A 23,390-nucleotide genomic window follows, 5' to 3' on the forward strand; every position below is an offset into this window, starting at 1 on the left:
AAGTCATTCCACAGAGCATTAACAGAGTATTAACCATCCCGAAACCAGGGCTGAAACAGATTTAGATAATCCATTTCCTCCAGGAGTGTCTGAAGTTGCTTGAAGATCTTGTATTTCTTACCCTTCTTGGAAATAGTATGGAATGAACCTGGGACTTTCTTCTTGCATAGCCTGAACTCTGTTGGTGACCCATGACCCTCCTCAAGCTCTGAAAAGTTACCATGTGTGTATAACTGTTTCAAGGAGAGGAAAGACAAAAGAGTGCACTCTCTCTTTCACTCTCACTCTGTCTCTCTCACTGCGTGCATGTGTTTGCACTCACAGAAGCAATCCTCCATCTCTCTTCCCCATCCCCTTGTTTTGCAGCCATGGCAATGAAGAGGATCCTCTTCGTCTTGGCTGATTTGGTGTTATTGAATGGTAAGTAAGCAGGGCTTGGGGCCATCTTAACTCCCCCTTCATTTTTTATGTGCTAGAAATGGTTATTCAGTGCCTATTATGCCAGGTATACCAAGGACACACCCCAACAAACACACACCCCTTTTACCTTAGCTAACAATCTAAAACTTCTAGAGAAATCAGAGAAATCAGCAACAGATTGAAATGCTTTCAGATTTCTATTAATGTACCTTGCAGATTCTGCAGCAGACCATTTTACATGGATTCAGCAGACTTGTGGACCGTGTGTGTGTGATTTAATTCAAATTTAGTCAGAAACATGATTAAACAAAAAAACCAACCAAAATGCCATAGTATGCATGGGGGTTGCATATTTTTGCCAATGAACAGGAGACAGAATGAGAGGTGTAAAAATGTGCAGATAAAATGGATCTAACAGAGACTATACATCTGGAAAAACTTACCTACAAATTTAAAGCGGCTTGCATTAAGATTAGATAAGCAGTGGAGGACTTGATCTGGAACTCTGTAGTAGATATGATTCCAGAGACAATGGAGAATGTACTCAATCAACCTGGAGGCCACATGTGTCACTCTGAAGACAGCTGGAAGAATGGCATTACCATTGTACCACAGCCTGCTTCAGTTGTGTCTGGAACTTCAACAGGGAGAGACGTTGAGGGATTTGCAGTGGTGGACCCATCATGGCCACCCCAGGGTAGTGCACTCAGAGTGACCTAGGTTCAAGAGATAACGTTCCCCTTCACAAGCAGTTGTGTGACTCTGCTATAGCTAGCATTGAATTGCAGATGATCTGGCTGAAATCAAGGGTCATCTCTTAGCCAATCTATTCGATGGTAAACTTTTGTGAATAATAGGAATCTACTAGAATCTATCTTAGAGCTGGGAATGAGTCATTACTGGACTGTCAGCAAATGCATAAACAAGAGATTTCTTGGAAATCTCCACCCAAGCAAAGGAGGAGGGAACAAATAAGATGCATTCCTCTTAGAATATTTTTGGGGGAGTTTCTTCTAACATGGGTGCCAGGAACAAGTCTCCCTGGTAGCAAGGGGGATGGAAACCAGTGCAGGTTTCACCAATTCAGGCACCCAGATGTGGTTTCTTCCCAGACAAAGGTGAGAGGGAGGTAGATCTGAGATAGGCACTACAAGAACTTTACCACAGACATTACTGGGTCTTCAAGGAACCAGATAGGTTGCATAGTACAGAGCTGTGCTGGCTACATGTGTTTACCCACTGTAGTAATTTGCACCTTTAGACCTCTTGTCTTGTGCTCAGAATCTGACCAAGCTTTTCCCACTCCATTTTTCCTGTCTCCTTAATAAATCTTTTACACAGTTTTCATCAAAAGTGAAGGCAAATGAGGGGAAGCTCACAAGATGGACACCACATTTGGAGGTTATGTCATGCCTCTTCAAAAGCCAGATTGCATGCAATATGCTGTCTTCAACCTGCTACCTAGATCTGCAACCCTAGGGACAGAGGTGGGCTGCCAAAAAGCCCAACACAAAGGATAGTGGTGGAATCCTTTGCCAGTCCTCACCTAAGGGCCAAGACTGATCCTTGGAGTCCCAGGGGCCCCAAGTCTGGTGGGGGACTGAGGAGATTGGGTTTGTTTCAATCTTGGTGGCGGCAGCCAGTGGGCCCTGCTGCAGGAGACTTTGTTTCTTTCAGATGGGGTTGCTGGCAGGTGCCAGGTCTCCACCAGGATTAGAAACATAGAAACAGAGGAACAGAGCAAGCCAGAAGGAGCCTCCTGGGCCATCTAGTCTCACCCCTGGCTCCAGCTGCCTACCATGTGCATGTCCAGTCTATCCTTAAACACCCTCACCAACAGGGCTTCAACCACCTCCTGTGGAAGCCCATTCCATACCCTAGGGGACCTAACTGTCAGGAAGTTCTTCCTGGCATCCACCCTAAATCTTGGTTCCCTGAGTTTTGCTCCATTGGAATGCATCCTGCCCTCCACTGCAGGGGAAAAGAGGTCATGACCCACCTCTGTGTGGCAACCCTGTATGATGACCTGTATGATGACCTGTGCAGGGAGAGAGACAGGGGGAGTGCGTCCCTGTTGGTTCTCCTGAACTTCTCAGCGGCTTTTGATACCATCAACCATGGTATCCTTCTGGAAAGGCTTGCGGGATTGGGAGTTGGAGGCTCTGCCTTGCAGTGGTTCCACTCCTATCTCAATGGCCGTTTCCAGAAGGTGGTGCTGGGGGACTATGGCTCTGCGCCATGGCAGCTATGACATGGAGTTCTGCAGGGATCCATTTTGTCCCCCTTGCTATTCAACATCTACATGAAACCTCTGGGAGAGGTCATTAGGAGGTGTGGGCTGCAGAATCATCAGTACGCTGATGATACCCAGCTCTACCTCTCATTCTCAACTAATCCAGGTGAGGCGGTGGCTGTACTGAACCGGTGCCTAACCAAGGTAATGGGCTGGATGAGGGTCAATAAACTGAAGCTCAATCCAGACAAGATGGAGGTTCTGTTGGTAGGTGGGTCTGGCTTCGGGTTGGGGAACCTGGACCTTGTCCTGAACAGGGTTGCACTCCCTCTTAGGGACAGGGTTCGTAGCTTGGGAGTGCTTCTCGACCCAGAGGTGACATTAGAAGCTCAGGTAACAGCAGTGGCGAGGAGCGCCTTCCTTCAGCTTCGGCTGATCCATCAGCTGCATCCCTACCTGGAGAACGACTGCCTGGAGACTGTGACATATGCATTGGTAACTTCTCAATTAGATTTCTGTAATGCGCTGTACATGGGGCTGTCCTTGAAGATGGTCCTGATACTTCAATTGGTGCAAAATAGAGCTGCCAGGTTGCTGACGGGGACTGGGCATTGTTCTCATATAACCCCAGTTCTCTGTCAGCTTCACTGGCTCCCCATTGAAGTCCAGGCCCAATTCAAGGTGTTGGTTATCACCTATAAAGCCCTAAACGGCTTGGGACCTGGTTATCTAAAGGAGCGCTTCCTTCTATATATGCCCCCCCCCCCGAGATCGGCGGGAGAGGCCCTTCTCCGGGAGCCCTCTGTGAGGGATATTAGGAGGGTGAGTACCCAGAGGAGGGTCTTCTCTGCGGTGGAGCCCCACCTATGGAATGCGCTTCCCAGAGAGGTCCTCCTGGCACCGACGTTATTTGTTTTTTGGCTCCAGGCCAAGAACTTTTTATTTAAATGATATTTTAATTGTTAATCTGTGTTTTATTTAATGGTTTTGTATTATTGCCGAGAACTCCAAATTTTCTTAGATTGTTCTATGCTTTGCTTATTTGTTTTCCTTGTGAGTCGCCCTGAGGCTTCAGTGATGGGTGCGGCATAGAAATGTTATAAATAAATAAATAAATCCCTCATGTACATGCATGTCCCTAACAGATCCACTCCGAGTCTCCTCCTCTCAAGGCTGAAAAGAAAGTTCCACAGTATCTAGCCTCCTTCAATTCATGGACTTCTTCTTAGAAACTGAGCCAAGCCAAAAGAAAGCCCACAAATGTTTGTAGGACAAATGTTGCATCACTGGCAACCTTCTGCATTGTGTGCAGCACAGACCAAAGCAGAAGAGGGATGCTGCTTGTACAGAGCTTGCATGGGGCTGATTCCTGCATGAACAATGATCACATTGGTCAGGAACTTGGGCTCAGTCATGAGAAAGTGGACTGGAGTCTCAGGAGCCAAGTCCATTGGATTCCCACCTCCAAGATGGATTCCTTGCATATTCCTAGTCTCTGGAGGGCCCCATCTCATCTGCTGCTGCTTCCAAGCTAATCTTCACACCCCTGTTCCCACACACACACACAGACCAGTCCTTTGCAGCACAGAATTTTGTGATACTTTTTAATTTAAAGTGCCGGGGAAAAAATACAGTCCTCCATGTGCTGGTAGAGTTACTCCCATAGCCAAAATGGCTTGAGGCCCTTTCCATGTAGACTAAATAGACAGACTCTGCAGAGGTTATAAAAAATAGAAATACAATTATAAAATGCAGAACATCACACATACCCCTCCCACAGCACTAGTAACATCAAATATCAAAAGAGAAATTTGGAAGGAAAACAGCCAGTATTTGCCTATGCCTCATCATGATTGTTATTGAAAAATTAAAAAATTTAAATAAATGGTTTAAAATTATTAATATCTTTGGGGAGGAAAGAAGAGAGACAGCTTCATGTTTTGTTTACCATTATCCTTCCCAAAGCTGGGAAGGCAAGAAAGTCATTTGAATTTCCTGCAATCTCTCCTGTATCTCTTTTGAAAGCAAGCAAGCAAGCAAGCAAGCAAGCAAGCAAGCAAGCAAGCAAGCAAGCAAACACTCTCCTAACTAATATCTTGTCTGTTTGTGGTTTGTGAGCATGGTGTTGTCTTGATTTCAGCCCAGCAATGCACGGAAATTCCTAATCCAGGATCGCTGAAGCAAATTGATGCTGGTAATGGACTTGTGGTCGGCCTGGAGCCAACGGGCAATGCATTCATGTTGAACGGAGATGACTGGCTCTACTTAGCTGGAGACATGAAGCATGTGACTGTGGGACCAAATGGTTTGTGGATGACTGGCAACAACGGCAATCTCTATCGAATGATAGGAGGCAATTTGGAGAAAATAGAAGGTATGGCAGCATCTCTGATAGGCCTGACATTTGAGGTCTAAGTGACATTTGAATGTGTATTTGACCCTATTGGAGTCATAGCTCCTGATGAGGGATGAAAGCATTCATGTGGGTTTCATGAATGGGGAGTGGGTTTCTAGAGCTCACTGCACATGGAAAACTATATATTGAGAAGGCCTCAATATAGCATCGTCTTTTCCCCAGACCAAAGATAACAGTAACACAGGATAATTGAAAGACTAAGTGCAAGACAAAGGTGCCCCAGCATGCTCAACGATCCATTTGAGCCCAGTGTTCAGTTTTGCAGCAGTCCGAATTACTATTAAGCAAATATGTTCATATTTGTAAGCCAGATGATTAGGGCAATTTGGCAGGCACCAAATAACCTGTCCAGGGCACACTGGCGCCTTCGGACCGTGTTGGCTATGCCTGTGCTACAGCATTTATTTGTTGGTGTGGGGAAAAGATTTCAGTAAGTTGCTGTATCATTGGAAGAAAATAATGCCAAAGGCATGTGCTTCTAGAAGGGTGACCACTTGCAAAGCACACACACAGGAAATGCATCACCAAAAAGGCAAGGAAGACATTTTGCATAATATTTGCATATGCTAATCAATATGCACAGATGCCTATTTAGGAATTATTCATTTGCAGAAGTCCTCTACTGCAGGGCATTCAACTGAGGCCTGCTAGTTGTAAAACAATTTAGTATAATTGTTTTTAATCTGCTCTAAATTTGGTGTTAAATTTTGTTCTGCAAACTTTTAATGATGTTTCAATATCCTTTAATGCAGTGTGTTTGTTACTATATTTTTCATATGCTGTTCTGAACTGCCCAGAGAGCTTCAGCTGTTGGGCTGTATAGAAATTAAATACATAAATATTATATTCATATCCTGCCTTTTTTCCTTTCAAGGAATTCAAGGCAACTTACACAATCTTCCTCTTCCTCCTCTCCTCCTCATCCTCACAACAACAACCCTGTGAGGTAGGTTGGGCTTAGAGTCTGTGATTGGCCCAAAGTCACCAAGTGAGCTTCATGGCTAAACAGGGTTAGAAGCCGGATCACCTGAGTCCCAGTCCTGCACTCTTAATTGTCTCTATAGAATAATTATAACCTAAGTAGAAATACACTGCATCTTCCCTTCGTGTGAAAGCCTGTGGCCAGCTGACCTCTGCCTCTGACTATGCATTTTGCTATTCAGGTACCAACTGAGAATGGGCCACGATCCCACAGTTCTTTATCTTTAAAGAAGAGGGGACAAGAGTGGCCTTCAGAGAGAAGCCACATTTCAACAAAAGGTCGTCTTCAACAGAAGGACACCCTGGGCATATGACAGATCATATAACACATTTCCACCTTTAGGGCACAGATTTGAAACTCTGGTGTATGTGAAATGGGTTTTTCTCAATGTTGTAGCAGAACTGAAGGATGAGGAAAGCATTGGAGGTTTTTCCAGTAGTGGGATATAATTGTTCTCACTCTGACCCTACCAATTCTTTCTTAGGATCCTTCCATCAGATTGATGCTGGGGGGGGAGCACTTTATGGCTGGTGTTACCCCTGAAAGTGAGAGCATGTGCTTATCCAGCTCTGAGCTGTTCAACTTGAAGGTCAACTCCTCCGTATCCTGGTCTCCTGTCCACAACTTGGTGGACTACTACAGCTGTGGCAAGAAAGGCTGTTGGGGCATCACCACTGACCACAGCCTTGTTTTTCGTTATGGTATCGAGCCAGAAAGATGCCAGGGAAATAGCTGGAAAACTATATCGGATGGCTATACCATGGTTGAGGTTGGCAACGATGGCACTGCCTATGCAGTACGTGAAAATGGGAGAGTCTATTACTGGTAAGGATACTAAAGAACATTTTGGATGTCTCCTAGGACAAGGGTGAGCAACTGCAGAATGTCTGAGGACCATTTTTGTCCCAGGACTGCCCCACAGGACACAGTCAATTGGGTGCCCCAAAGAAAAACATTTTTAAAAATGTTTTAAAGGGAAAGAGGGATCCCCATCCACTGCATGAGGCCAATGGAACATCTGCTACCTAGAGTTCCTGGGACAATTAGGAAAGTTTGATAGTGGGAATAGAGAGGAATAGAAATGCAGGACCTTGGAGAGGATCCAGAACTTTTTGTTTCTGCTTGAAAGCTGGACTTGTCCAGATAGGTGAGGAAATCCTTGCAGTGAAATGCATTTATGTATAGTATTTATAAACTGCTTTACCTGATAATTTCCTGAGTGCTGATCAATAAGAAGAAGGGGCTCAAGAATCAAAATACAGAATTATTATTTTTTTAAATCATGCTATAGCGATAAGAGTAAAACAATATCTCTGACATCAGCTTGCTGGGAGTTCTACAGAGTAGAAACCCATATGCTGAAGGACGTACTCCAGGTGGTATCCAAATGGAGCACTGGTCCATGGATGACCATGGGATGACCTCAGTAATTGGCAGACCATTAAGAGAAAAAGTGTTTTTTCAAAAGGTCTTTAAAAAAATATCCTCTACAGAAAAATGAGTTGGTTATTAAGTCCTCATCATGTACAGAAAGTTGTGTGAATCAGCCCTGAAATAGAGGCACAGGTATAGTCAAGACTTTTCATTTAAGATGTAGAATGGAGATTAAAATTCCACTTGACCATCAAATCAGAATTTTTTCCCATTGCTTTAACCATTATTTCAGGGACGAAATCACAGACTTCGATGCGTATCCCAAAGAGACAAGATTCCGCGGCATCATGTCTAAGGTCAAGCACCTGAGCTACGACTTGGGTATCCTATGGTTGATCACGCAGGATGACAAGATCATGCGATGCCAACTGTAGGGCCACATTGCTATGACCTCCTTTACATACATTTCATCAAAGGCAGACCAAATATCAATATCTATTTCCATGCAAGGGTGGTGTCTGTAAGCCGCCTGTCTGAATATTGAAAATACCATTAAATATCAGGCTTTTGCATTATAAGAGACAAGCTTTTATCTCCTCAGCCTTGCAAGATCCATCTTTTACATGTCAAAAGAGCTTGGGAAATCCATCAACCATCATTTAACTTTGAAGACTCATGTAGCTAATTTAAAAGGCTACATGCATCAACACCATAAACACTCCTGATGCCAACTTTGCACAGGACTAAGGCAAGATTTCATGAAAGTTAACTATGAGATGAAATTGACTACCAATTTTGGATCAGACCAAAGTTCCATCCAGTCTTCATGCTCAGTCAATGGATAATCATTGATAATGAAATGGAGGGTGAAGGATGCTCCTGCCCAATTTACTCCTTGCTTAATAGGAGCAAAACAGACAAGAGGAACAGATTTTTCCACATTGCCTTGGCTACAGAAACAAGTAAAGGAAAAACATGATGATGAGACTTTTTGTTCTCCCTGGCTGTTCTTTCTTTTCATATACCAAAAAACATACATGCACATTTATATCAAAGAATATCTCACCTTTCTTTCACCTTGAAATATCATCTAACTCCATGTAGGAAGTGTGGCTCTTTGAAGACTTAGAGCTATCATTACACATGTGCATTCTTAATAATAATAAGAAGAAGAATGGCATGATATCTAATCAAATTGATTTTCTACTCTGTGTTTGTTGGTGTGGCAATGGCAGAGAATTACACTGATCAAAAGGGCAGATTCAGCATCAGTTTGTTCCCATTTTTGTTTTGGTTTTTTAAGCTGTGGCTGCAAAAGGAAGGAACAGTTCTGAACGTGTGAGGGCCTCTTGGGTGCTTATGGGGCACAAGGGGAGGAGAAAGTTCCTCACAGCCTGGTGGAGCCACATTTTTTTTTTTTTTTAGTCAGGAGAAATAACATATACTCTATGGCACTTTAAAGACCAGAAAATTCATCCTGGCATATGTTTTGTGAGCAACATCCACACAACCAGTTCTAGTAGAGAGCATCATCAAAAGCTTCTAGCAGAATAAATTTGTTTAGGTGCAAGCCTATGCACGTTTAGATAGTCAGAAGTCCTGCAACTCCAGGTTGCATCAACTGGAGCTTAGTACAGAGTGTCCTGTTCCTCCGGTGGTGAAGAGCTTTACTGCAGAGGGGAGGGGAGGGGAGGGGGGGGGGGGGGAGGGGAGGGGAGGGGGATATGCTGATTGCAGAGCCCCTGTGCTCTGGCAGAAAGCTCAACTGTGTGTGGAGGTGTGTCTGGTGTTGAATGCCTCAAATCAAAGCAAAAGCGGCCTTGCATCTTCTGGAGATAAGGGCCCTTCTGCTCCTCCATGAGGCCTCTGAACTGGTTCCCTGCCAGTGCTGCGCATGTGCAAATCTGTACGTATGTTGCAGCCATGTTGCTAACAGGAAGCTTCCAAACAATTCATCAAATATATATATAAACTGAGAAATAATTATTGTAATTTAGAACAAAGCACACTACATCTTGGTGTAGTGTAGAAGACTGGAACCAGGTGTCCTCTCCTCTTGTGACCGGGTGCCCAGATGCTAATTGTGGTTGGGCGAGTGTGCTTAGGGTTCTGTTATCTCTAAACAAGGACTGGACCAGGCAGCTTTCAAATGGAGGGTGCCTTTGATGAGAAGATGGTCCCCTGGCTGCCCTTCAAACATTCCCCAAAAAGGAAATGTGGCCACCTTGAATTTTCCCTCCCACTGCAAGCAAGAAGAAAAATATAATGTTTCAAGAAACAGCAAGGATGAGAAGGAGAGAGTCCCCCACACCCGGACCTGCATGGGATGGTTCATCACTTCAGCTTGTTCCCCCTCCATGCGCTCATGCCACACAGAGAAGTTGGTATTGTTTGTTCAGAATTTGCATAGATCTTCTCTCTCTTTCTCTCTCCCTCCCTCCATCCATCATACAAATTCATGGCTAGTAATAAGGACCTTCCAAGAAGAGCTGTACTTCACTCACACACATGCACATGTGCACATGCATGTGACACAGAAGAACGATCTTTTAAGATGAGACACACACATGCACGGAGCACACACATATGCAGCTCTCACACACATAACACTCAAGTATGTAACACTCATAGACCCAGACTGAAAGGAAACTTTCTTGCCCAAAATATTGTTTATTCAATATGCAGGTCAGGTTCAGTGCATTGAATCGATTAAAACACATACGTTAACCCACTGGGGTTGTTTCTGAGTGACAATTTATATAAGCCACAGCATAGGAAAGGAATGTTGCTGGGGATTAAGACTGGCACAACACACGGACCGTCCAGAGAACTCTCTGCATAGCTTTGGACTCTGAATTGTGACCTCTACTCTTCAGAGCTTCATTTTGTATCTTATCCCATCTTTGTTCCTGGGATGCTCCTGCCTCTATTGCTCTGAAAATGGAAATGGAATAGTTATCAGTTTCATAATGAGACTGAGCTGGTTTTGTCAGTTGGCAGCTTGAAAATTTAATGTCTCCCCATACTTCCTCTTTCCTTCTGAAGGGCATTTGCTATTGGTCATTGTACAGACAGGACAGCCACCCTCCGAGAGGATATATTGCCTTAGGAAAGCAAAGATATGGCCATTGGTGCTCTTGACAGGCACTGATTCTGCTGCAGCAGAGCCTTTCCTGATCTGAGATACCTGTGAAATCCAGGTGAAGGAAGTGCGGGAAGGAGATACAACCATTCTGACCTGCCAGGATTACTAGGAAGATGGATGGGGAAATAGTGGAAAGCATAATCTTATAAAATAGAGACTGCTGTACTGGAGGAACCTCTGGACTGTGAACCAAACATGGCCAGCCTGTGGGCCAAATCCAGCCCTTGAGGGCTTCCCAGATGACCTCACCTCCCTCCCCTGGCCCCACACTTTCCCTGTTGTGTGTTCAGTAGTTTCCCAGCTTTGCCCAAGTCTTCCCCATTCTGAAAGGTGGACCTTTCCTCCTAAGGTTTGCATACTGGAAACAAGAGCTGCTAAACTTAATCCTGCCGGTGCCCTTGTCCCCACTCCTCTTGCCTTTCACCTGGACCAGCACTGGAATGCAGCCCCCAAGGGGGCTATGGATTTGAATTTGGCCCTTGGGTTGAAAGAGGCTCTCCACCCCTTTCTAACAATAGTGTGCCACATGTAAATGAAATGCAGAACTGCCAAAAGAACACCCTTCTCCTTTCCATAACAGATGGCAGAGGGGATCAGAATGGTGAGGATGAGTCTTAGTTTAATTAAGCTGTTCCTAATTATAGAAACACAAACAGAGCCAAGAGAAAACGCCTCTGGCCTTTCAAAGAAACAATGCACCCCAGAGGTCCCGAGCATCTGCTGGCATTTCTGCTTTCCCACCCAATAATCCCTCGCCGGTGTGATGGGAATGCGGTTGCAAGGCACTGCTCTGCTGCAGCAGGCACACAGTAAAGCAAGAAGGCAGAAGCATCCGTGCTTCTGATACACTCCTGCTCAGCCTGTTTTCTGCTGAATGTCAGCAGTGAAATAGAAGAGAGCAGTAGAGCCACCCAGACAATTTCCAGGGCATTACAGACCCCTTGACGACAAATGCATTGGGCCAAGTTGGCACTGATCTTTGGGATGACTGTAATAAATGTCACCAAACGCACAGTACAGCATGCATTCGAGATGCTCACTTCTGGATATAACACTCATAGCTCTAGTTTGGTGGGCGTGAGAATTCATTGCTATATTATGTATAAATTGGTTGTGTGCTGTTCATCATCTCTCACATTGCAATTAGCAGTTAATTCAATGCATGTTCTGCGTGACCAGCTGTGTTACTGTTAAGATTGGGTAGCCGGAGTAAAATTAAATGAAAACATCTTTCTGCTTTAAAAAAACAGTGGGATGCTGAACCAATTAAGAAGAAATAAAGCAAAATTGGAGTGGTTGTTTGGAAGATGATTGTTACCTAATCATTCCATCGGTGTGCTCAGGGAAGAGTGAGCTGGAGCCGAACTATGCTAGCCATGCTTTTGTCAGAGTCTGTTGGACTCAGAGGTGCTAATGTCCCTTTTGAAAAATTAGGCACCCGGATTTTGCTGACTCCTTCTGGCCGCCATGGTCCTCTGCTCTGTTCTAGAAAGCCCCCAACTATTGAGAGCAGTTTTAAAGTGGGGAGGGTGCACAATGCCAGTGGACAGGATAGATCTGGTGCCCCACTTTGCCCTAACAACACAAATGTTCCATGGAACAGTGGTCCCCCTGCATCATGGCCAGAAACAATGGGAGAACCACAATGGACTCAAATCAGTTTTATTTTCCCAGAATGTCACTTCTCAGATTTGAGGGCTGCTTTTTAAAAAACGCATAACATTATGCAAACGCAGTCACAGAAAGATACATAAAACTAAAAAGAGACAAAAGCAGGTGTTTTCCCCATAGGCCACAGCATGAAAAGATACATTTTCCAGGGATTTGTCCATTTTCAGGAGTGCCAATTTGCACGATTATAAATTTGCAGGAATAGATTTGCACAAAATCTATTTTGGCCAGGAGGAGGGCAACAGAATGAAAGGCAGCTGACAATGAATGCAACATGGATGGCATGGATTTTACATCCATGGATCCTTACCCATGATTTAAGTGCTTTACTGAATTGTGACATTCTAGGAATGAATAAGAATTGCATTTTAGTTCTTTTTCAGTTTAAAAAGTACTAGAATCTGTAGATTTCTTCATATGCAGAAAGGAAAATGCTTGAGATTTTAAAAAAAAATCAAATGTAGGAGAACCAGCATTGTCAGATTCTTCCTGTACACCCTCTTAAAACTCTTGATTTAAATCCCTTTGCATTTAGCCATGTTAGTGCTACCTTAGATTTGTCAGTTCCCAATCTTTAGTAGTCTCATGGTTCTCTCCATGCTGTACTTATTGAATTCGGCTACTGTGCATGGCTGTGGATTTTGTTTCAGTTTGCTTTGTATAAGAGCTTGGCAAAATCCATAATTTTCTTCAGAACTGGAAAATAACTTTAGATTTTTTAAAAAAAATGCAGAACAGCAACACTGACAGATTCATGCTTGAGTACCATTCATTCCTATGGTGCTCAAGCATGGCTTACTTAGTCTAGATCCAACCCAGTTGCATGAATATGTTTAGCTGGTCCCCCTTAAAGCATACTGCAAAGACACTGATCTGCTTACTGGTCAAAAATGATCTTCTTGCACCAGCCTTCAGTGGGCCCCTGGTTATGAATTCCAAGCCAAAGAACTACACTCTGCATGATAATTTAGCAGCGCAGATTGATAAGAGTTAGGGAGATGGTGACTGGTTGTTTCCATGAAAGAAGGATGCTCTTTTTAATGTCATGAAAACCTTATATTCATGGTGCAACATACCTACATTAGTACTCTTTGGCCTTCCAGGCTTCAAGATGCTCATTAAAAGTCCTTGCAGCCTCCCCACTGGGCTTCTTTAGGTCATCCTCATTGTCTCCATTGAAGTTTCCACATGCAGAACACAGTTTTCCTGCAAGGGCCTCCTTGACCCTTATTGTCATCTTCCCATTCAGGTGCAGATGAATCTTCACCTGAGAGGCCTGTTCGATCAGGATTCCATCTGGAACCTTGCTCGCAGTAAGGGTCCCTTTTTTCCATGGCAGCTTTTTGGCAAGCCCATGCACCTGGAACACATACAGAATGGGGCTGAGGATTAAACACAGATTAGAGCAGAGACCAAGAAGTCAGAGGGAATGAAAGGAATACAAGCTTCTCTTACAGAACCAGCCAGGACAAAATTCTTCTTAGCAACTTCTGACACATGCTAGAAGCTATTAATGCTATTCTCTGAACACTGGCGAGCAGAGTCTGTAAACTGAGCTGCCTCCTCTAGAACAGAGGAGAATGGTGAACTTGTGGCTTGTATGGGATCCCATACAGAGTTGAAGAGCAGATCATGTCAAAGGTGTATGGTCAACATTATCACCATTGCTAAGGATGTCATATACTTTTCCTTCTGGTACTTACCCACATACTATTTTTCTTAACAATGATGCTGATATCCTGGAAGTAAATATGGAAAATCCGCTTAACTCGGAAGGCATCAGGGAAAGTATCATCATCAGTGTCCATCTTCTCGATGTGCACTACCACTCTGAACCACGCAAGGGCGTTTTCATTACAGAGAGACGCCATTTCAAAATGGCCTGTGCAGCCGTAATTTCCTACGGCACCATCAAAGGAGGTGAGCTGGGCTTGTGGGGTGAGTGTGCAGTTGCCTTCCTGCCTCACACAGCCACGTACGCCATCCCTAAGTACACAGGTCTCATCAGACTGGCAGCTGGTATCCTCACAGGTGATTTGACCTGAGGCGACACAGGTGCATTTCTCTGTGCAGTTGCTTGAGAAGATGCTTTCTCCAGCCTGTTGGGAGATCCCCAAATGAAGAACATAGTTAGGAGAGACTTGTGTGGAGCTTGCGTGCTTTCATGTTTGGATTTTTTTTACAAACCACATGGTTTCTTTGTTTAAAATGAGCTGTTACATTGCATGACTAATTTCCTTTGTTCCTACCACCGAAGCAGTAGCAGGACAAGAACAAAAACCAAATTTTTCTTATATCTTTGGATCTGTTTGCTATTGTGGGGAAAGTGGGAGCAATGAGGACCTTGGATTCATTCTACAGAGATGTGTGCGGAAGGGACAGTGTAGCACCAATAAAATCAAGCAACTTCAGGTCTCAGACACAGTGTCTATGGACGCTGATGTACCTCAGGACACCTCTTGTGGTGTCCACCAGGCTGCCTGCCCCTACTTAATTTTATCTTGCTTCTTCAAGAGCATTTGTTCATAATACTTTAGGAAGTCAGTCTGCTGCAATGTGAGGCTTTGCCCTCCTGTGTCATCTATATTTGGATGCAAAGGAATGGCTTGGTGTTTTGGAGCTCACACGCAACTTCTGCCTTACATTTAGGTCCACTGGCAAGTTTAGTCTCACTGAGCTGCCTTTCAGGAGATGGTTGTTACGCAATTGGCCATGCCTACTCCCTTTGTGAATGGGCAAGCCCCTCCCTATGGCCATCATTTTGTGAGAGGGTCAGAAGGTTCAGTCAACATGCCAAATATGCCCCAGCCACAAACAGTTCGGAAAGCCCTGATGCAGCTTCGTCCTAGATGACATTTTCTCCCCTTTGGAGGCATCATTTGGTGCCTTTCCCTCACTTGCCCCTTTCCCCCCATACCTGCTTTCTACTTCCACTGATACCAGAGACCAGGAACTGGCACATAGCCTTCCAGGACAATTCAATGGACAATGGAAAAAGGAAAGCCAAGATCTATAGATAATTGATTCCAGTCCACATTGCACAATAGATCATTCCCCAATAGATCATTCCCTGGCCATATCCCAGCCCTTCCATACAGCAAGCAGGACACAGCGACTTGCCTTTAAGTACATGCCATTGTGCACACAGCCACATTGATCCATAGACACACATCGGTCCCCATCTAACACATATCCGTCATCGCACTGGCAGCCTTCAAAGCAATTCTTTGTGCATCGAACGGGAGTAGACAAACTGGCGCAGGTGAAATCACAGGATGCCATGCATGGTTTATAAAGGCTGTTGGACGGGCAGGTGAAAGCTGCAAAGCAATGAAGTCGAGAAAGTAAGGGTTACCCTCATGCTCTTTTTCATGAAGTGAGCAGGCCGCTTTGTAAAATGAATGTATAAACAGATCACTTACCCCACCAATCATTATCAAAATGATAAAGCTTAGACTAAATGAGTATAGGCATGGCTCTAGGAGCTGACTGCAAGCCAAGTCACTGTTTCAGCTTATCCAGAAGTTCTGCATTAAATCACAATTGTGTGTGTGTGTTTGTGTGTGCACATGTGTGCATGCGTATGCACATGTGCATGCATTTGTACATACATGTGCACTGCACTGATTATCAGTGCATTTCTGAGCCCTGTTTAAAGAGCTGGTTTTAACCTTCAAAGCTTAAGAGAGTTTGGGACACCTTTTCCCTGATCAGCCTGCCTGCATTTGATGAGCAGCAGGAGCGGCCCTTCTCATTTGCCTACCTCTGGTGACAATCACATGGGCAGGGACACAAGACAGGGCCTTTTCTGTGGTGGTCCTACTACACCTCTGGAATAAGTTGCATCTACCAGATTCAATCAGTGCACACTTTTAAGACATTTCTGAAGATTGGGTCCTTTATTCTGGTCTTCCCCTACTTATATCTTATCAGACTGGGTTATCACTGCAAATGTGTTGTACATTGATTCTTATGTTGATATAGAAGCATAGAAACAGAGCAAGTCAGAAGAGGCCTCCTGAGCCATCTAGTCTTATCCCTGGCTCTAGCTGGCTTCACTCATGACATGCCTACCATCTGCGTGTCTAGCCTATCCTTGAATACACTCACTGATGGGGCTTCAACCACCTCCCATGGAGCCCATTTCATATCCCCAGGGTCCTAACTGTCAGGAAGTACTTCCAGGCATTCAAATTGAACCTTGGTTCCCTGAGCTTTGCTCTGTTGGAGCGCATCCTGCCCTCCCCTGCAGGGGAGATCAGATCTTTACCCACCTCCATGTGACACCCCCTCCAAGAGATCCCCTCGGAGTCTCCTCTTCCCCAGGCTGAAAAGACCCAGTTCCCTCAGTCTCACCTCATACAGCTTCTGCAATCTGGCCACCATCCTTGAGGTCCTACACTGCACTGACTCTAACCTGGCTATATCCTTCCTGTAACAAGGGGCCCAAAACTGAACACACTACTCCAGTTGCGGGTGCACCAGAGTCATATAGAGTAGTAATACCTCTCTCAATCTAGAAGCACACTTCTGGCTATGCAACCAAGGGTGGTGTTCGCCCTCTCTGTGTTGCTTTGTGTAATCTTTATATTGTATTAGCACATAATCTTTATTACAATCTTTATCGTATGCATTTTAATTTTACATGTTATCTTGGGGGGCTCTCATCCTGAAAGGCACCTTATAAACTTTTAAAATGAATAAATGTGTGTGCGTAACATGTTCATAAAATTATTTTAAATCTTTGTTTTTATGATATGCATTTTAGAACATGTTGATGCAATCAAAACTGGTGCAAACATGTTGCTACATTAGGAGACACATGATCTTTGGATCCACATGTTACTCTGAGAGGTCTGGATCAGGTCATTCGTACTGTAGTTGCAAGCCCCAAGAATTCCAATAAGCTGCATTTGGTTCCTCTGAAAAGTCTTTCTAAATTCTCCCACCATCTAAAGAGGTGACATAATTTGTTCTCTTTCCACCTTCAGGGCCCACCAAATCCCACTGCTCACCAAGTGTCTGAAAGCACTTGGGCTGTACTTTGTAAGATGAAGTGTAAACATCACTTTCCTTCTCTCCAAATTTATGGCAGAAGGAAGTTGTTCAGTGAATAGGCCAATGAATTAGGAGGGTGTTTTCAGCTTAGCACTGTTTCACTTGGAGAAATCTACGAGAAAAACCCATTCTGCAGACTTACGACAGAAGGATGAGGTTCTCCAGGAGCCGACTGTCCCTCCAGCTGCCTGACATGCAGCTACGTAGGCCTGAAGGCTTTGGCAGAGGGATTCCTCTGCCCCTTCTGTTGCACACATGTCATACAGGCAGAGCTTGAAGTACTCAGCAGGGTTCACCAAGGGGTGACATTCTCTGAAAGGGCCAGATTTGGACTGGATCATTCCACAGGACCGCTCAGCCGTGTATGGGGCAGTCTGGGCTGAACTGCAGGTGGGGCATCTCTCACCACAGCCATCAGAACAAGCAACATCATCCACAGGTACCTTCCAGAAGGTTCCAAACTCTTCCACATTTTGAGCATGTTTGCCATTGGGCAGCATGAAGTCATCACTCTGGTTGCCATTGAAGTTGCCCCCCCAGACCACACATGTGCCCCTGGTAGGTGCTGGGGACAGTCACACGGACATAAGAGGAAGTATCATAAAAGAGTGTGAGGCCAAACTGTGTGTGGACAATGATGTTGTTGCCTTCCTGGGTGATCCAGAGCTTCCCATCCATGGTATTCATTGGCAAAGTGTAGTGCTCTCCATTCACCTGCGTAAAGATCACAGAATGCAATCAGTGGAGGGTGGCCTGTTCTGGTCAGCACTCACACATGTGCACAAGCAGCCCCCTGTTTGTGCATGTGCATGCATACAAATGCATGCAAGATTTTCACACTGGGATCCACACAAACATTTGTCATTCACCCATACTAAAGTAATAATGAAGTACCGTGGCCTTCCAGTTTGTTCCTCTTTGGAGGGCAACTGAGTAGCCATGAACAGAGACCAGAACTGCTTTGGTTATAGGTACATGCTGGTCAGCAGGTTTCTCATTCTCCAGCCACACAGAAAAATTCTCAAGCTGGGGATTGGAGCGGCAAACTTCGGCTAGCTTATATTTGCAGGAGCCGTGGAAGTCAAAGCTTTGTCCATCAAGGGAAATATAATGGAAGCCCCCGGATGCTATGATTGTCCCATATGCCACTGGATGGCAGCCTTGCACACCGTTCTCCACCCTGCACTCTGCATGAGCTCCACAGGAGAACTGCTGGCAGTCCACAGCTCCGTTGTCCATGCAGCGGCACTTCTGCTGGCAGGCAGTGCCTGGATGGAACTCTTCTCCCTTCTTGTAGTATCTGCCCTGGTGCACACAGCCACACTCAGCCAGCGGGACACACTGGTCTCCACTGAGGAGGAATCCCGAGTCACAGAAGCAGCCTTCTGCACATGCAGCATCACATATTTCTGGAGGCGAAAGATGGTGGCAAGTGGCAGGGCAGTCATTCCCACAGAGTTCGTAGTGGGAATTGCGTGGACAGGGAAGGCCTGGAAAGAAACGGTACAGAGAAGGCAGTAGTGAGTGGGTTAATGTCAAAGGTAATATATTCTAGTAAAAGAAAATCTTTCTGTTTTCTTCTACAAAGGATATGAAGGTGTGATTTGAGAACTGTATTAAGATTTCTCAGTCATAGTCACTTTCATATGGCAGTCTCTTTATTAGTTTGGGAAGGGACCTAGCAGCAAGGTAAAGGAAGTGAATTAGTCTTTCCCTAGATGATGGTTCAACAGCGCTGTAACAAGTAACAGAATCTATTGAGTAGTTAAGAGACCATTAAAATTAATCAACTGACAGCACCATGCTATGCATATCTATCCACATGCAAGCCCATTGAATTATATGTGTCTCACTCCCAGGTAAGTGTGTATAGGATTATAGTCTTAAGCACTGCAATATGTCAGACTGCTACTGAAGTGAAAAGAAAGTAATCTAATAGTTAATAATTTATCCATTTTATGTTTATGTAGCACTTCAGACATGGGGCTTTTCCTTCCTCCTCCACAAGATGTTGGACTGGAGGAAGCTGTGTGAGGTAAAAACACCAGTCTCCAAGATATCACAGGAATTAATTTGCTGGGTCCTTATAGAACTTAGATATCAACTTGCACCCACGTGTTGCACATGGATTTCACATCAACTTGCACCCAGGATGACAATACAATTTCTTATCTTAACATAACTTTGCAATCCAGGAAACAAAGTCAAATTATTTTTACATTGACCTCTGTTTCATTCCATTATTGAATTAGTAATACTTGTGCATAGAAGGCAACACTTACTACAGAATGAAGATGATCTCCACGGCCCAATCTGGATGCCCTGAGCTTGGCAAGCTGTCACGTAGGCACTGATGGCACTACAGAGAGTGTCCTGGTGGCCCTTGTACTGGCAAGTGTCTAAGACACAGTCCTCAAAGTAGGAGGATGGGTCAATAACCCTGTGGCACTGCCTGAAGGGCCCATCCTTTTTGATGAGGATCCCACAGAACTGGTCCCCTTTGTAGGCTTGTTTCTCAGCCTCCGTGCATACTGGACAGTCTGTAGTACAACCTGTCGAGCACCCTGGGACCTCCTTCACCTTCCAGCTGTCCGCAAACTGGATTTCATCAGTTGCTTTAGTTCCATCCTTCATGATAAAGTCATCACTGGGATCCTGATTGGCATTGCCACAGAGTCCGCAAATGGCATTGGCATAAGTGCTGGGCAGTATCACCCTGGCATAGCTGTACCAATCAAAGCTGACTTTCAGGTCAAAGTCTGTCTGGATGAAGCCATGTACTCCATGGGTATAGATCCTGAGCTTATTTTCATATGAGTATGGCAAATGTACAAAGACTCCATTGACCTAGAAAACACATGGAAAAGAGCCCCATCAAGGGTTTTTAGTGAATTCAGAAAACAAGAATTGGCACTGACTATTATTAGAGATAAAACAAGCATAGAACTTATGAACTTTTCCTTGGCTACTCTGGATTCCTGTCAACAGGATCCCATGTGACATTGATTTGCATGGCTACTTTGTTGGTAAAAGGTACTCACTGTACCCTTCTTCAGCTAAATATCCCTCCCTTCCCATGACACCGAGCTTATACTCTTTTCAGCTCCAGGTCAAAAACTTTTTACTTAACCGTTATTTTAAAAATTAGTATTTTGGTGTATACAGTCACTTTTTACTTAATTATTTTTAGTTGTCATCTGTTTATTGTTATAGATTGTTTTAATTATTTGATTTTAATGATTGCATTAAGGGACGGCATATAAAAGTTTTAAATAAAATAAATAAAATAAAATAAATCAAGATTAGTTATAGGGAAACACTCCTGTAGGAAAAATAACTCTACATTTGGAGGGCTGACATCTCATGAACTGGTTCTTTTACAGGCACGTATCTCTCCTCACCTGCTCCTTGAAATGACTCTTCTGGAAAAAGGAACTACAGTGGGACCTCGGCTCATGAATGCCTCAGTTCACTACCAAATCGGGTCACGAACAGAAATTTCAGAAAAAGATTGCATCAAGTCGAAAACTCCTCATCGGGTGACAACCGCAATTGCCCCCATCTTCCCTGCACAGGCACAGTCACAGTCATGCTCAGGGGGAGGGGAGATGGCCGCGATCGCACCCATCTTCCCTGCCCAAGTGCAACCGTGACTGTCTATGGCCGTAATCTCAGTCACGCTCGGGCACAGAAGACGGGCATGATCGTGGTTGGGCTGGAGGTGGGGTGGGGGAGAGATGACCACAATCTTTGTTGTTCTTTGCCACTTCATTTCAAATTTTTGTGTTTAAAAAATGGTTACAGAACAGATTGACCTTATTTACATTGAACCTTATGGGGAAATTTGACATGGCTCAAAACCAATTTGGGTCGTGAGCCAAGGTACCACTGTAATTCCCCCCTTTACCCAATTGATGTACCTGAATCTTGTTTGGGTACTCCTGGCTCAGGCTGATGGTCATGTTGTAGACCTCCAGAGTCACCACCTTGGTGTAGGACACCACCTTACTGCCTCGGTGGTTGTTCTCCACTGTGACCGAAAAGGGGGTGAGGTTGGGGTCATCAGAGCAGGTGCCTGCCAGCTGATAAACACAGGTCCCCATGAAGTCAAACTTCTTTCCATCGAAGGTAGTGTAGTGAGGGTCTCCAGTCCCTATGCAGATGGCATGCTTGAGCACATGGCAGCCTCGCACTCCATTGACCATGACACATTTCTGGTTGGCCTTGCAGGAATCTTTCCTGCACTCCATCTTGCCTAGTGTCGGGTTGCACCTGCAGCGAGTTTGACAGCTTTCATCATCCCAGAACTCCTCCCCTGCCTTGTAGGTCTTCCCGTTGTACAAGCAGCCGCAGCTCTCCACTGGGACACACTTCCCATCACTGAGGACAAAGCCCTCATCACACTGGCAGACCTCTGCACAGGTGTCATCACACAATGAGGGAGCAGATCTGTCAAAGCAAGTAGCTGGGCAGGCATTTCCACAGGCCTCATAGTGGCTGTTCTCAGGACAGGATAATGGAACTGGGATGGGATCAGAATAAAACAAACATCAGAATCAGCCCAGTGAATTCTCAAATCGACCAGTCTATCAGAAAGCTTTCAATACATAGATAAATGTGTGTGTGTTTGCATATGTTTCCTGTTTTATTATTTACTGCTCAAAAACACTGTTTTTCATAGTGTATTTTCTGCTACAGTTCTAAAATCTAGAAAACTAAACTAGAGTTTTAGAGAAAACAAACTCAGGCCTTTTAAAACCTGGAAATGCAGACATAAGGGATACCCACAAATCTGATACTTCATATCTGCTTCCAGTGCATCAGCAGCAGACACCGAAATAAAGAGGATGCCTGGAAGAAGCTTAGTGTGATTGCCTGTTAGATCCTAACAGCTACATTCTGATGTAATTGGAGCTCCAAACTGTTACTTGGTGCAAGGGCATGAAGAGCCCATTGCAGGAATCTAACCTGGAAGCAAGTCACTCTGAAGAAATGATATATTATTTGGTTTATGGTGCAGCTACAGCTGCAGGCCCCATCGGGAAGCATGTCCTCTTATGTGTCAAGTAATTGTCATGAAATTGCAGATGTGCCATCTGCTGAACACTAGTTATGTTGCCCAATTTACCCCAACAGTAAAACTGCTTGAACATCTCAAACTAAATGTCTCATTTGAGATATTGTTCCTGAAGTTCTGGGTTCAAAACCTGGATCTTCACAAGCAAATTTCCTTCAATGCTTCCCTGGCAGCAATATTGAGCCGTGGTTCTAGAACACTAAAAATGAAGAGTAGTGGAGGTTCTACCATGTGAATGCACCCCAGTGTGGTTGCCTATAGTTCTCCAAGAAGATACAGGCATCCTATGCTGGGACGAGCACAGGGGCAGTTGTTGCCTCCATGCTCCTGATGCCTTGCAAATCAGCTGAATAGCTGATTTCAGCCAATTGGCTAAGTTCCTCCAGATGGGGAGGCAAGGAGGTTGGTCCACCACCAGGATACATTGTATCCTGCTGGAGCTGGTCTCCTCACCTCCTGGCCTCCTGGAATGTCCTCTTCACCCCTTCTCCAAGGTTGCTCTTATGACCTTGGAGATGCAGCTGTTGTAGTTCTTTCCATGCTGGCTGCAAGGAGAAGAGGAGGGCTTTGGATCCCAACTCCAAGGTCAACTACAAGGTCAGACCTTTCTTCAGTTTCAGAGCTGGGAATCCAAATGATCGTATGTGGTTCTTAGTTCATGTCTACTGACCACAGGATTGCTCTGTCTGACATCATTGATATGCAGGGTCCATTTCTAAACAGAAAAGAGAGGGCATAATCTCAGAGAGAGCAGGGGTGGGAATCTATAATCTCAGAGATAATCTCAGAGACAGCAGGGCTGGGAATCTATGGTCTTCCAGATCTTGGTAGACTAGAACTCCATTAATCTGTAATGATTGGCTTTGCTTAATACAATTGATAGGAGTTTGAATTCAGCAAAGTCCGAAAGGCCACAAAGGGGTGCAGAAACTGGGTTGGAAATATGGGGCTGCCCATATATTTATTTATTTATTTATTTAAGAGACTTCTATGCTACCCCATTTGCTGAAACCT

At 44.6% G+C, this 23,390-nt stretch overlaps 1 protein-coding gene across 1 annotated transcript; it reads left to right on the top strand.

Annotated features, from left to right (window-relative positions):
* The first annotated feature begins 368 nt into the window (after positions 1-368).
* On the top strand, positions 369-7,859 carry LOC123026020 (fish-egg lectin-like). Its single transcript, XM_044435255.1, has 5 exons — positions 369-420; positions 4,794-5,027; positions 5,468-5,499; positions 6,536-6,876; positions 7,718-7,859. Exons 1-5 carry the CDS (start codon positions 369-371, stop codon positions 7,857-7,859), a joined length of 801 nt encoding a protein of 266 aa, XP_044291190.1.
* Positions 7,860-23,390: the final 15,531 nt, after the last annotated feature.

Source organism: Varanus komodoensis, unplaced genomic scaffold (genome assembly GCF_004798865.1).
Source record: "Varanus komodoensis strain SLA01 unplaced genomic scaffold, ASM479886v1 scaffold29_1, whole genome shotgun sequence".
NCBI lineage: Eukaryota > Metazoa > Chordata > Lepidosauria > Squamata > Varanidae > Varanus > Varanus komodoensis.